Consider the following 16,029-nt stretch of genomic DNA (forward strand, 5'->3'; position numbering starts at 1 on the left):
GGCGTTCAGATCACATGTCTCTTTGAGCTTATTACCCAGTAACTGGTAATACCTCATCTCGCTGCTTCCCCAGGAGAGTCTTTTTAGACATCCCCAACAAAGTCCCTCAGTGGATTGTTTTCATCCGGATTTTGTCCGAAGTATCTATTGTGGATAGTTTTTGTTGTATTGGCATATTCCCCAATACCTGCATCTTCGAGTCAGCTCGAGTCTTTCCAATGGATTTATTCCCTTTGGAATTCTGTTCCCCAAGCTTTGAGTCGTGACCTGCTCGCGCATTTTTATCCCTTTTCTATCCCCAGGAGAGTCCCCAGGGTCTTGGTCCCATGGAGTGAATTGCTCATATGGATTATCAGTGGCTTCTGATTTCTTTGCTTTTGTGGACACATATCTCCACAGAGTGTTACCATTTTTCATACCTACATTTGCATCATGAGGTCTCTTAGGGACCAAAACTCGTTTCTTTGTTATTATTTAAGCCCATTCTACCCCGTCGAGACGAAGATTTTAACCTTTACTTCTCCGGCTAGAATGACCTTAAATAGGGGCATCTGTAAGACCCCAATTTTGACCCTAAGATCCCCCATGGCATCATAACATTGTATTCGCATAGCCTCAAGGATCATAAGCATCTTGGTTCCCTTTGCCTTTGGGTGGGACTCCTTGTGATTGGTTTGAGATCACCTAGCATGCTTGAATTATATATCATTGTTCCTCTTATTTTTGTTTACTAACCAAAAGCACAAAAATGTGTCACTAACATCTTTTGTTTGAAGCTTGAGTATCATCCAAGACCCTTTGTGGATCCTATTCGGGTGATCAGTCAATACAAGGGAATGACGTGGGTTACTTCCAACAGGTTCAAATGGGGCCTATTCATCATTCAAAATGCTAAACTTGAAAGAGCAAAAATCTGTTCCTGAGTTGTCATGCTCGCTAGGCGAGTAGACTGGTTCGCTTAGCGAAAGGAACTGTCATGCTCGCTAGGCGAGCAGATCCTTCGCTAGGCGAAACGCGCGCATTTTGGAAAATAACAGAAAATTTTGGGCTTGACTCTGAGCCCACCAAGCCACCAACATCAGATTATAAATACCAGAGCTTCATTTGAGAAAAAAACAGACTGGAGACTATTACAAACCCTGGAAAAAGAGAGAGAAAAGAAGAGGAAGGGAAACCTACGAACTAATCTGCAGCAACCTCCAGGCAGCTCTGAAAAGTTCACCCCGACTCACACATTTCACCTCCATCTCACGCAAACCCTGACATTGCCTAGCAAACCCAGCCGTGCCTTTCGAGTTTTATCGGTCTCTCCAGTCAGGTTTTCCCTTATCCCCATTACTCTATGCTTTTAATTTGAATATTCTAAATGTATGAGGTATCGTTCAGTTTTGCCCACGGGTTCAGATATGCATGAATGTAAAAAAACAATACCTTGAATGTTTAATCGTATCGTTTCTGATGGATACCATAGGGTTTGGGTTTCTGAGATCGTACTGTTATCCATGAAGAACCCAAAACGCGCAGGCGCTCGCTAGCACCTTCGCTAGGCGAGCACGCAGCGAGGCTTCGCTAAGCTTTCGCTAGGCAATGCAGCAGCGATCGCGACAGCATCTGCTTTTTTTTCTGTTTGGTTTCAGATCTGTTTTCGTGTTTGATTGTAACATGTTTTACGCCGCATCCATGCATTATTTACCTGTTATTTCTAACCTGTTTGTTGAGTTTGTGTAAGGACTCACGTGACTCTTGCAGAGATGGCTTGCTTGGCATTCCACTTTATTTGTGGGATACCACCCTGGAGGTTTATTCCGATTACCTGTACTGACCCACTTTCTTTGATGGTGCTAGCTTGAGAGATCTCTGGGGTTTCTTGTTTCTTGAGTTGTTGTTACTCCTGATCTTTATCCGTGTGGTAGACCTTAATCCCTTTACTTTTCCCGCATTTTACCGCTTTCTTAGGTTTCGTATAGCCTCTCGTGGCATGTCAATTAAGGTAGCGCGGTTCCTTCATCTAGGACTGCCTTTTTGCATGAGCATCCCTAAACACCCCAAACTCATTGATTTTTCTTCTCCTAGGAACACGTTTACTCCTTATACTACAGGTGAGTAAGTCTCCAAAGGTCGAGCATCCGGTAGACTGCGTAGTAACGTCGTTCACCCCAAAACACAACCCTTACCCCGTAGTTAGTCGAACTACGTCTTGCTCTGATTCTCATTCCATATGAGATACGTAGGCCTAAGATGTGATGTCTTACCGAGCACACTCCTCTTTAACCCCTAGGTAGCCGAGCTACGAAGACTCTGATTCTCAGATTCAGATGGGATACGTATGCAGTGGATGCGACATTCGTGCGAGTCATTTTCTTTTGACCCTTCTTTTAGTAAGTAGTACATTAGATAAACATACACACTTTTCTCATCCCTTCAATCATGTTTGCACAAATAAATTTTCACAAAAAAAACAACAACCTTTGCAACAAATGTGAAAAGGGCTCCCTAGGAGTACCTAGGATGCTTTGGGTGCCTAATACCTTCCCATTGCATAACCAACCCCCTTACCCAGATCTCTGACATTTTTACTAGTTTTTGATTCGATAAAACTGTTAGGTTTTTGTTCGCTTTCTAACCATTCCTTTGGATAAATAGAAGTGCGGTGGCGACTCGACTTGTATGATTTACCTTGGATTTAGTCAATATCTCTAATGGTAACGAATACCCCGCTACAGTTTAGATACTGATATTGTTGTCCACAAGCTACCACTACAGCCAGATTACCCGCCAGTGAAGCAGAAGCTCCGAAGAGCAAGACCTGACATGGCTCTAAAGATTTGTGACGAGGTGAAACGTCAATTTGATGCCGGTTTTATAGCAGTTGCAAAGTACCCCCAATGGGTAGCTAATATTGTACCAGTACCCTAAAAGGATGGCAAGGTCAGGATGTGTGTTGATTACAGGGATCTAAACAAAGCTAGTCCAAAGGACGATTTCCCCTGCCACATATTGACACCCTGGTAGACAACACTACTAAGTTCGAGGTCTTCTCCTTTATGGACGGATTCTCGGGTTATAATCAAATTAAGATGGATCCAGAAGACATGGAAAAAACCACATTCATCACCCCTTGGGGAACATTTTGCTACAAGGTAATGCCATTTGGTCTCAAAAATGCTGGGGCAATTTACCAAAGAGCAATGGTCACTCTTTTCCATGATATGATGCATAAGGAAATTGAGGTTTATGTAGATGATATGATTGCAAAATCCCAAAGTGAAGAGGATCATATAGATCACTTGCAAAAGCTATTTGAGCGTCTTCGGAAATTTCAACTACGGTTGAATCCTGTTAAATGCACCTTCGGTGTCCGATCTGGAAAGTTGCTTGGTTTCATTGTTAGTCAATGAGGAATTGAGGTAGATCCAGACAAGGTTAGGGTAATACAAGAAATGCCTGCTCCACGTACAGAGAAAGAAGTTAGAGGATTCTTGGGACGTTTGAACTATATCTCTAGGTTTATATCTCATATGACTGCTACGCGTGAACCTATATTCAAGTTGCTGAGAAAAGATCAAGCAGTTGAATGGAACTCTGACTGCCAAATGGCTTTTGAGAAAATCGGACAATACGTGTAAGAGCCCCCTATTCTAATTCCACTTGTTCAGGGGAAACCACTCTTTATGTACTTAACTGTGCTTGAAAAGTCAATGGGATGTGTGCTGGGACAGCATGACGAAACCGGCCGAAAAGAGCATGCCATCTACTATCTGAGTAAGAGGTTTACCGATTGTGAAACCCGGTATTCACTCTTGGAGAAAACTTGTTGTGCTTTAGCATGGGTCGCTCGTCGTCTAAGACAATACATGATTTGCCACACTACTTTGTTGATCTCAAAAATGGATCCAATAAAGTATTTCTTTGAAAAGTCTGCTTTAACTGGAAGACTCCCCCGTTAGCAGATGTTACTATCTGAGTATGACATCCAATATGTATCTCAGAAAGCCATTAAAGGAAGTGTGTTATCTGATTACCTGGAAAACCAACCCGTTGAAGAATACCAGCCGTTGAAATTTGACTTCCTTGATGAAGACATTATGGTAGTAAAAGATTATGAAATCCCAGGACTTGATGAAGGACCTGAACCCGGATCTCGGTGGAAGCTCATGTTCGATGGTTCCTCCAATTACATAGGGCATGGCGTAGGAGTTGTTCTATTAAATCCGAATGGTGGATACACCCCTTTCACAGCAAGATTGTGTTTTGATTGCACAAACAATATAGCAGAATATGAGGCATGCATCCTAGGCATCGAAGCAGCAATTGACCTCCGAATCAAAATACTCGAAGTATGTGGAGACTCAGCCTTGGTGATATACCAAGTCAAAGGCGAATGGGAAACCCGTGATACCAAGTTGATCCCATATCGTGCCTATGTCATGGAACTAATAAAATACTTTGACGAAATCACTTTCCGTCATATCCCGAGAACTGAGAATCAAATTACTGATGCTTTGGCTATGTTGGCTTCAATGTACCAAGTTAGATTCCATAATGAAGCGCCTCTCATTCAGATCGGGCAGAAAGTTGAGCCTGCCTACTGCCAGTCGGTTGAAGAGGAAGCCAATGGTAAACCTTGGTTTCACGACATCAAATGCTTTTTGCAAAATCAAGAATATCCAACAGATGCAACAACCCTTGACAAGAAGACGTTGAGGAAGTTAGCATCCAAATTCTTCTTAAGCAATGATGTGTTATACAAGAGAAACCACGACATGGTTCTGCTCAGGTGCGTGAATGGACATGAAGCGGACCTGTTGATCAAGGAGATTCATGAAGGATCCTTTGGAACTCACGCTAATGGGCATGCCATGGCCAAGAAGATTTTGAGAGCAGGTTATTACTGGTTGACCATGGAATCCGATTGCTTCAATTATGCTAGAAAATATCATAAATGCCAAATCTATGCAGATAAGGTACACGTGCCTCCAACCCTACTAAACGTTTTAACACCACCTTGGTCGTTCTCAATGTGGAGCATTGACATGATTGGCGCCATCGAGCCTAAAGCTTCCAACGGTCACCGCTTCATCCTGGTTGTTATTAATTACTTTACCAAATGGGTAGAAGCCGCCTCTTATGCTAATGTGACAAAACAAGTGGTTGCACGGTTCCTCAAGAAAGAGATCATTTTCCGTTAAGGAGTCCCAAGTCGGACCATCACAGATAATGGGACGAATATGAACAATAAGACCATGAAAGAACTATGCGAAAGCTTCAAGATTTATCACCATAACTCTTCACCATATCGTCCAAAGATGAATGGCACTGCTGAAGCCGCTAATAAAAACATCAAGAAGATCCTGCAGAAAATGGTGAAAACCTATAAGGATTGGCACGAAATGCTACCCTTTGCACTACATGGATATCGGACTTCCGTCCGCACTTCAATAGGGGCAACCCCATTCTCTTTGGTATATGGGATGGAAGCGGTTCTCCCAATTGAAGTGGAGATACCTTCAATGAGAATCTTGATGGAAACCAAGCTAGAAGAGGCTGAATGGATTCAAAATAGATTTGATCAGTTAAACCTTATAGATGAGAAGCGGATGATTTCTTTGTGCCACGGACAGTTATACCAGAAATGGCTCAAGAGGGCTTTTGACAAGAAAGTACGTGTTCGGGAATTTAGAGAAGGAGACCTCGTGCTCAAGAAGATCTTGCCAATACACAAGGACTCGCGTGGGAAGTGGACTCCCAATTATGAAGGGCCATATGTTGTGAAGAAAGCCTTCTCCGGAGGTGCCTTGATTCTCACAACTATGGATGATGAAGAGCTCTCACACCCCGTGAACTCTGATGCAGTTAAAAAATACTATGCCTAATAAAAACCCGCTAAGTCGAAAACCTGAAAGGGCGATTTAGGCAACAAAAAAAGGGTATCCCGGTGGATCAAAAACTTGAAGGGGTGATCCAGGCAGAAGTTAGGGATGAATAAAAAATGATAGCTCGCTAAGTTGAAAACCTGAAAGGGCAACTTAGGCAAAAAAGGAGTGTCCCGGTGGATTGAAAACCCGAAAGGGCAATCCAAGCAAAAATTAGGGGCACAAGGCATAAACTGCATCAGTTTGTTACTGATTAACACCGAAGAGTCTAAGGCGGAAGATCAATCCAGTTACTCCCCTTAGAAGCAAGGTTTTGGGGAATTATATCTATTGGGGATGTTAGTGGTCATTGAATTCAACGTAAACCTTTCCTTATTGCCATTTTTCAAAATTGTAATATTCCATGGAGCTACGCCATTTGTGTGCTACCATCCTTGAATAAAATACAAGTTTTGCCTATCAATCATTGTTAATTGTGTTCTTCTATGTTTTTCTTTGTTATGCGAAGTGTCATTTATTTGTTAATAATGAAATTTTGAAACTTGAAAAGGATTTGAAATTTAGTGAAAGGAACAAAATTACTTTGATATGTGAAAATCAAGAGAAAATCATTTGTTTTTCTGAAAGTCTCAAGATTGCATAAATACTCCTGGATCACCAACAAAAATCTCCATGGTTAAAGGCTTAACAGGGTTTTGCAACGGATAAAACGTACAAGGGTGGCTGGAAAGGCTCGAGGTTAACAACAAAAATGTGCCTCAGTGTGTGTCTTAATGCAGTGCAATGTCAGTAGAACGTACGCAAAATCAGAGTGATAGAGTCATACCTGGTTTAACTCTCATGATGATATCTTTGTATTTGGCTTTTTGTAGTCTCACCATGTGGGGTAAACTTGCAGGTTCCAAAGCACTCTCTGTGTAATGTAGCTTCTTTTTGGTTCAGGTGTACCATAATTCTATCTCAATCCAGCTTTCATCACACTGCGTCCAACAATAGTTTTCCTTCGGCTGCATAAATTTCCAAGGTGCCTCGGGAGAGTAAGTTCGGGTTGTGTCTTTCATCCACTAAACATCATCTCATCATCCTTTGGTTTTTTTATCCATCAATCTATAACCCAACACCCAAACAGTTGAAAATAAAAGAAATCAAAGTTAACTTCAAAGATTGAAAAAAAACAAAACGGAAAATAACTAAAACTGAAACAATGAAACAAAAACTAAAACAATGAAAAGAACCCCCCCCCCCCCCGCCACACACACACACACACACTTGAACTAAACATTGACCCCAATGTTTAAGCCCAAATGTAAGAGGGACTTACAGTGCCTACTGCGGTGGAGGAGGGTGCTGTGGAAACTGCAACATCATCTGCTGCATCATCCTTTGAATATCATCAATGGCAGCCCCTTGACGGAGCTGCTCTGTCACGATCCAATCAATCTCCGCCCCCTGGCGAGCCTGCTCGACACGGAACTGATCCATGTCCATGGGTGTCCATCCAGCCGAGGAGGATCCCATACCTCGGTGGTGAGAGGAGTAAGGGTGAGGAACACTCCTCTCCCTTGCCGGTGCACCTTCCTCCATCGTTTCACCTGCACGAAAATCATCTTCTCCCGCCTCTTCGGGGTTAACAGAAGTATACAACCAATTCTCATTATTATCAACATTTGTTTTATCAGTGTACGGTAATCGGAACAGCCGGCGTGTCCGACTTACCAACACATAACCATGACGACTCTGTTCGAGCATTCCCTGTGTGCACAGGGCATTGAGGTCAAGCTTACCCAACGCCTGCATCGGGGTCTCTCCGTCCAAAACCGGTCTACACCCACACCACTCAGCAATTTGTGTGATCATACCGCCCACCGAAATGGCACCTGAGCTGGCACGCCCCATGGTACCCAAATGGTCGACGGAGAATGCCGCCACATTCATGGGTTCCTCATCAACCATGGCATGCATCAAATATAACTCTCTTTTTGTCGCTACCCCTGTACTATCTCCTCGTCCAAACAAGGTGAACGCTAACCCTTTTTGCGTATATCGGAAACACGGGTTCTGAATCCATGAGGCCTTTGCACTCCGGGGTTCATACTGCGGTAAACCTATAATCGAAGACCAAAAGGGACCTGCAGAAAACTCATTTGGCACTGCCCCTGGTCCTACCAATGGTAACCGGAGGCATTGCCCAAGCTGAATAACCGACATCGAATAATCTTCATTATAGAGCCGGAAACTCATAGTACCAAAATATTCATAAACATGACCAGTCCAATTCTTTTACAATGCTTAGGAACTCTAGAGTGATGCGCTCATAGGAAGGCACATCAGCATGCATAAATTCAAAAATACCTAAATTGTGAAACATTTGAGATACATCATCTAGAATTCCTAAAGCACTCATAGTATCATCACAAACATACCTAGTAGGTACAAGCTTTCTTTTAAGGTGAGTTTTGTACCTTTCAACATGGTCATCATCCTCAAAAATAATTCCGTGTGCATTTGGCATCCTCCGGGCCCTTTGTCTCGGCCTTGAGGGCTCTACCACAGCCTTTCCTCGCTCGGCTCTTTTGGGGGGCATATTGGTCACCTGAAAATTTAGCGGAAAAAAAAACAGTGGGGATAGAGAAAAAGATTACCGTCACGGTGTAGAGTGCGAGAAGCGGCCCAACTTTTGTGAAGGGACTTTGAAAAAAAATGGTTGGATGATGATGAAAGTCGAGGTTTAAAGTGAAAGTGGTTATGGAGTTTGAGAGATTTGAAAGGAGAATAGGGTTGGAGAAGATGAAGTGGCTGAAAAGTGAGTGGGGTAGTGGTAAAAAGTGTTTAAAAACGTGTGGGCCCCACTCCAACGTCTTTAAAATTAATTTTTTTTCTTCTGAGTTACGTATTGCAACACGACCCGTGCTAGCCCACACGGCCGGCCGTGTTGCACCTCTGGAAAAAGCATGGGGATCTGGCAAGTGAGCAACACGGCCCGTGCTAGCCCACACGGCCGGCCGTGTTGCACCTCTGGAAAATGTATGAGGATTTTGGCAAGTGAGCAACACGGCCCGTGCTAGCCCACACGGTCGGCCGTGTTGCCTTGTTTTGTCATTATATTTTTCTCTTTTCAAGAGTACGGTTGAACTCCTCAGTTGCTACCCCATTTGAATTCTCCAACTTCACCAGTAGCACACTGCGACTACCTACAAACATTCACGCTCAAAAGCAGAAAACAAAAGAAATGATTAGAAAAAATATGAAAGCCCGTGGGTTGCCTCCCACGAAGCACTTCGTTTAACGTCGCATGGCTCGACGGTTGTTCATCTCACCCCATGAGACGAACAACATGTATTTGGCCACTCTCTTGCCCTTGGTAATACGGCTTTAACCTCTGACCATTGACTTTGAAGGTATCCCCGTTCGCTTGATTCTTTAATTCAATCGCTCCATGCGGGAAAGCTTTGTGCACAACAAACGGTCCTGACCATTTGGATCTCAGCTTCCCAGGGAATAACTTTAATCGAGAATTATACAAAAGGACAAGTTGTCCTTCATAAAAATCTTTTCTAACTATCCTTTTATCATGTCATTTCTTCGTTTGGTCTTTATAGACCTTAGCATTCTCATAAGCACGATTCCGAAATTCTTCTAATTCGTGGAGCTGAAGGATCCGAGAACTTCCTGCCTTGGATAAATCCATATTCAAAAAATTTGAAGCCCAGAATGCCTTGTATTCCAATTCAAGAGGTAAATGGCACGCCTTGCCATAAACTAATTGGTACGACGACATACCAATTGGCGTTTTGAAAGCTGTTCGGTAAGCCCAAAGTGCATCATCCAACTTGCTTGCCCAATCCTTGCAAGATGAGTTGACGATCTTTTCAAGGATTTGTTTGAGTTGCCTATTTGACACTTCCACCTGCCCACTAGTTTGAGGGTGGTATGGAGTAGCAATTTGATGCTTCACATTGTATTTCAAGAGTAGCTTCTCCATTAGATGATTCAGAAAATGTGTTCCTTCATCACTTATTAAAGCTCTTGGCACTCCGAACCTAGCAAAGATAGTCTCCTTTAGAAACCTGATCACCACTCGAGCATCATTAGTTGGTAAGGCCACGGCCTCCACCCACTTTGAGACATAATCCACCGCCACTAAGATGTACTGCTTCCCAAAAGATGGTGGAAAAGGACCCATGAAATCGATACCCCACACATCAAAGAGTTCAACTTCTAGCATGGCATTTTGGGGCATCTGATTTCTTTTTGAGATGTTGCCCGTTCTCTGACATTTGTCGCACTCTTTAATTATTTGTTGAGCATCTTTGAACAGAGTTGGCCAGTATAACCCAGATTGGAGAACTTTGGTGGCAGTTCTATCACCACTAAAGTGTCCTCCATAGTCGGAGTCGTGGCATGCTTTTAACACATCCCTTTGTTCCTCCTCTGGAACACATCTCCTAATCAGTCCATCCACTCCTCTCTTATACAAGAAAGGATCGTCCCACAAGTAAAACCTGCAATCATGCAAAAACTTTTTCTTCTTGTTAGAATCAAAATCATCGGGGATTACCCCACCTACCAGATAGTTCGCATAATCTGCGAACCACGGCACTCCATTGACAGTGAGGATGTGTTCATCGGCGAACTCATCCTTTATTGGACGCTTGTCTTCTGTCTCTTCTATAGGTGACATTCGGGAGAGGTGATCGGCAACAGTGTTTTCACATCCTTTCTTGTCACGAATCTCCACATCAAACTCTTGAAGGAGTAAGATCTACCTAAGAAGTCTTGGCTTAGAATCCTATTTAGCAAAAAGATACTTCAAAGCAGCATGGTCAGTATAAACAATGACTCTAAAACCCAGCAGATATTGCCTGAATTTATCAAAGGCGTACACTACAGCTAACAACTCCTTTTCAGTAGTTGCATAATTCATCTGTGCGGGGTTCAGCACATGACTGGCATAATAAATGACATGTAACATTTTTTCTCGACGCTGCCCAAGAACTGCCCCGACTGCAATATCACTTGCATCACACATTATCTCAAAAGGTAGAGACCAGTCCGGGGCTACAACAATTGGTGCTGATACTAATTTTTGCTTTATTGTTTCAAACGCTACAGCACACTCTTTATCAAAAGCAAAGGTATTATCCTTAACTAAAAGAGTCGTTAAGGGTTTTGCTATTTTAGAGAAATCTCTTATGAACCTACGGTAAAAACCCGCATGCCCTAAGAAACTTCTAATACCTTTTTCATTCATCGGTGGGGGAAGCTTTGAGATGACTTCAATCTTTGCTTGGTCCACTTCTATTCCTTTGAAGGAAATTTTGTGACCCAAGACTATGCCTTCACGCACCATGAAGTGACACTTCTCCCAGTTGAGGATTAGATTTGTTTGTTGGCACCTTTCTAACACAAGAGCAAGGTTAGTCAAGCAATTATCAAAGGACTTACCAAAAACTGAGTAATCATCCATGAAGACTTCCATATGCTTCTCAAGCATATCCGCAAAGATTGATTGCATGCATCTCTGAAAAGTTGTTGGTGCATTACATAACCCGAATGGCATCCTTCTATAGGCAAAAATACCAAATGGGCATGTAAATACGGTCTTCTCCTGATCCTCTGGTGCAACAGCTATCTGATTGTATCCAGAGTAACCATCGAGGAAGCAATAATAGTCATGACCTCCTAACCTTTCCAACATCTGATCAATGAATGGTAGGGGAAAATGGTCCTTCCTTGTGGCAAGATTCAATCTTCTATAATCGATGCATACCCGCCATCCAGTGACTTTCCTTGTGGGTATCAACTCATTCTTCTCATTTTTTATCACAGTAGTTCCACCTTTCTTGGCACCACATGAACTGGACTTACCCACGAACTATCAGATATGGGATAAATCATCCCTGCATCTAACAGTTTAACCACCTCTTTTCTGACTACTTCCTTCATTGCTGGATTAAGTCGTCGTTGAGGTTGGACAACCGGCTTGTGATCATCTTCCATGATAATTTTGTGCATGCATATTGTAGGGTTTATTCCCTTCAAATATTCAATAGACCAGCCAATAGCACTCTTATGTTTTTTTAAAACTTTGACAAGCTTATCTTCCTGAAGAACTTCTAGATGTGAACTTATGATGGCCGAGCACTTACTCTCTGTGTCTAGGAAGACATATTTGAGGTTCTCCGGTAGTTGTTTCAATTCGGTCCCCTTCTTTTGTTCATCTATCTTTTCTTCCACTAAGGGTTTCCTTAAATCTTCCCACCGGTTGTGTCGATAACCTTTAAAAGGTGGTGATGCTTCCATCATGGCTACTACTTCCATATCTTTCTCGTCAACTACTTCCTCTTCGTTAAAAATTGATAAGCTCAACACCCTTTCCAAGGGTAATTTTTGTGTTATCAAGCAATTTTTCTTCTCACATATTTGATCAATTGTATCAATATGTTGACTAGTGGCAACCTCATCCTTGTACTTCATGGTGTTTCGCACATCAATTTTTAACTCTTCATCATACACTTTCAAAGTCATTGTGCCTTCTTCTATGTCAATCAAACATCTCCCGGTCTCTAAAAATGGTCTCCCCAAAATGATAGGTATCTCTTCATCTTCTGGCATTTCCAAACTGACAAAATCCACCGGAAACACAAACTTGTTGATCTTTACTAGCACATCTTCTACTATCCCATAAGGTCTCTTCACAGAGTGGTCAGCAAACTGGAGTGTCATTCTTGTATCTTGAACTTTACCTATCCCCAATCTCTTATAGATGGATAGCGGCATAAGACTTACACTCGCTCCCAAATCAATTAGAGCTTTCTTGAAGGATCTATCTCCAATGGTACACGGAATAGTCACAGAACCTCGATCCTTCTTTTTCACCGGAACCTTCATACCCTGTAAAATGGCACTACAAGTTTCCGTTAGAATAATCGGGTTAGTCTATATGGTCCGCTTCTTCGAGATGATGTCTTTCATGAACTTTGCGTAGGTAGGCATTTTCTCAATCGCCTCCAAGAACGGAATGTTTAGCTCAAGCTTTTTAAACATCTCCAAGAACTTCTCAAAGTTTTTCTCATGCTGCCCTTTCTTCTTATTTCTTGTTGGGAATGGCAGTTTGACGGCCGGTTTTGGATCAATAACTTTATCTTTGACCACTTTTTCATCACTAGTAACCTCTTCATTTGCAACCTCATTTTCTTTTATCTCTAGATCAACTTCAAGCAATAAGTCTTCTTCTTCAGAACTCTTCTCAGGTACTTCTTTCGACTTACCATTCCTTGTGGTCACCATATTCACATGATTATTTTCTCTTGGATTAGTAACCGTAGAACTTGGTAAAACGCCCTGTTGTTGAGAACCCGCTAGTTATTGGGCTATCTGACTCATCTGTATTTCAAGATTCTTAATTGAAGCACCTGTGTTTTTTAAATTACTTCGAGTCTCTTCTTGAAATTGAGAGCTTTGAGCGGCCATCTTCTCAATGGCAAGCTCCCAAACAACTTTTCTTGGTACCTGTTGATGATACTGTTGTTGAGGTTGTTGATACGGTTGTTGTTGCTGAGGTCGAAATTGTTGTTGTGGTTGGTTCTACACATTTCCTTGTTGATCCTTCCATGAGAAATTTGGATGGTTTTTCCAACCCGGGTTGTATGTATTTGAATAAGGGTTGTTCTGCCTCAGAAACTTGATCTCCTCAATTTGTTGTGAGGTTGCAACGCAATGTGCGGTAAGATGAGGTCCTCCACAAATTTCACAATTACTAACTTGAGTTGGTTGAACCGGTTGAACCTGTGCCACAGTTTGAGTATCAATAGCCATCTTCTTCAGTCTCCTTTCTACTTCAGCTGCTATTTGAACTTCCATCTTCACCACTTGACTTGCCAATTTCAGGTCAATTATCCCTTCGGGTTGACTAACACTGCGGTCATACAACTCCAGGTGCTCATTAGCTGCAATGGCTTCGATAATCTTTTTAATACCAGTGGCTGTTGTAAAGTTAGTTGAGCCATCAGCTGCTATGTCAATGAGTTACTTAGTCTTCATCTGAAGACCATTTACAAAATTCTGCATTTGCTCCGTTGCATCCATATTATGAGTAGGACATGCAACCAACAATCGTTTGAACCTCTTATACGCATCTCTAAGTGACTCTCCTTCCTTCTGTTTAAAATTCACTATGTCGTACCTCTTTCGGATGTATACAGAGGTCGGAAAGTACTCGTTGAGAAAAGTTGTCTCCATCTGTTGCCAAGTTGTGATGCTTCCAGCAGGTAAAGAGTAGAACCACTCTTCAGCATCTTCTGACAATGTAAACGGAAACATGACCAGCTTCTTAGCTTCCTCAGAATTCCCCTCAATCTTTAACGACGTAGTCATAGTCAGAAACCTTTGCAAATGCTTGTTGGCATCTTCCTTAATTTTTCCTGAGAAAGGTCTCCTTTCTAATTGCGGTATCATTGAGGGGTGAAGTTGAAAGTGGGCAACATTGACTGGTTGATTTACGATTGTCATCCTTCCAAGCGGGGCATTTTCTCCCCCATAATCACCTAATAGTCTCTCCATAGGAGGTGGGGCAGCTACTGTCATACCCTAAAATTTGCCCGTTAATATTTCAAGGCATTTTTCAAGGCACTCCAACTTATTTTTAAGACATTGATCTTAGGGGAACAAAGACCCAGCATACAGGTGGCCAAATCCAGAAAAGGGCCTAAACTGGCTTGCTCGCTAGGCGAGCAAATCCTTCGCCTAGCGAACCCTTCGCTACACCACTCGCCTAGCGAAGCGTGCAAATACCAGAAATTTTGGGCTTCATTCTGAGCCCAATAGGTCACAAAAAGCATTATAAATACCAGCACTTCAGTCAGGAAAAAGGGGAGAAAAAAAAAGAGGAGGGAGAAAGGCAAACACCCACAGACAGCAAACCCTGGAGGCTAACCCAGAGAATTCAGAGCAACCCTAAAGGAAACCCTGAAGGAAAACTCATCTGCACAAAGGTTACCTCCGCCCAACTCAATCCGGCGCCAACCCTAAGAGTGACTTGCCAATTCAAGGTTGCAATTCAATTGCAAACAGGTTTGCATTACTATTACCGCTTTATGTTCTTAATTTACATGTGATATCATAATCGAATTCATAAATATATTTGAGGTTTTTCCTGTGGATTCAAATATGCCCGAATATCTTGAATGTTTCCCCATATAATTTCTGTAATGGATGCCATATGGTTTGAAGCTTGCTGAAATCGTACCGTTCTAAAATTCAAAACCCGCAGCCGTTCGCTAGCACGTCGCTAAGCGAACATGTAGCGAGTGTTCGCCAAGCCCTCGCTAGGCGAGGCAGCAGCGAGCATGACAGTCGCTGATTTTTCCGTTCTGATTTTTGCTTATCTGACATGTTTTATTATAACCATGCATTGTTTACCTGACACTATTTCTGTTATGATGCCTTTTGTTTGGTGCAACTCTCGATTGCCCCCTGATTTGGTATTCAGACCTGTTTGCTGAATTTTGTAAGGGTTCACATATTCCCGGAAAAAGTAGCTTGCTAGGTATTCCACTTTATTTGTGGGATACCCTTGTGGAGATTCATCCTAATTACCTAATTGATTTTAATGTGGAGATTCATCCTGATGACCTAATTGATTATAAAATATTGCCTTTGAATATGTGATCTTGGACCTCTCTTTGTTGCCTTATGGTATTACGGTATTACGGTATTACGGTCACATCCCGCGAATGTGAGGATACACTTAGCAAAGACCCTTCGGTTAAATCATCATGTCCCTATAAAATAAATCATAGTCCCTCGGATGTCGCCCGCGAATATATGATTTTGTCCCTCGATGACCCGTCGCTGTAGCCTACGGTTAAATGATGATCGCCCCTTCGAATGCTAAGGTATCCTTACAAATGTTGCCTTCAATGACCAATCGATGACCCTACGATGACCCTTTACATCCAAAGGATAAGACTACTTACTCCTCAATAGTAAGGACAGTTTTACCCTCATAAGGATAGGAAATACCCATAAAGACCTTGGGGTAGGTATAACTCTTAAATGCTGAATCACAACTTAAAATATTTTTCACACCTCACACTTTGCAAAACATCTATTAGAAAATCACCACTTGGTATACATTCGTGCTAGAATCATTGCC

General features: G+C 42.3%; 1 protein-coding gene across 1 annotated transcript; it reads right to left on the minus strand.

Annotated features, from left to right (window-relative positions):
* Window positions 1-10,662: 10,662 nt before the first annotated feature.
* On the minus strand, window positions 10,663-13,163 carry LOC127135988 (uncharacterized). Its single transcript, XM_051062601.1, has 4 exons — window positions 12,882-13,163; window positions 12,620-12,767; window positions 11,742-12,481; window positions 10,663-11,505 (listed from the first exon to the last, which is right to left on the minus strand). Exons 1-4 carry the CDS (start codon window positions 13,161-13,163, stop codon window positions 10,663-10,665), a joined length of 2,013 nt encoding a protein of 670 aa, XP_050918558.1.
* Between the last annotated feature and the right edge of the window lie 2,866 nt (window positions 13,164-16,029).

The sequence above is a fragment of the Lathyrus oleraceus genome, chromosome 4, assembly GCF_024323335.1.
Source record: "Lathyrus oleraceus cultivar Zhongwan6 chromosome 4, CAAS_Psat_ZW6_1.0, whole genome shotgun sequence".
NCBI classification, from domain to species: domain Eukaryota; kingdom Viridiplantae; phylum Streptophyta; class Magnoliopsida; order Fabales; family Fabaceae; genus Lathyrus; species Lathyrus oleraceus.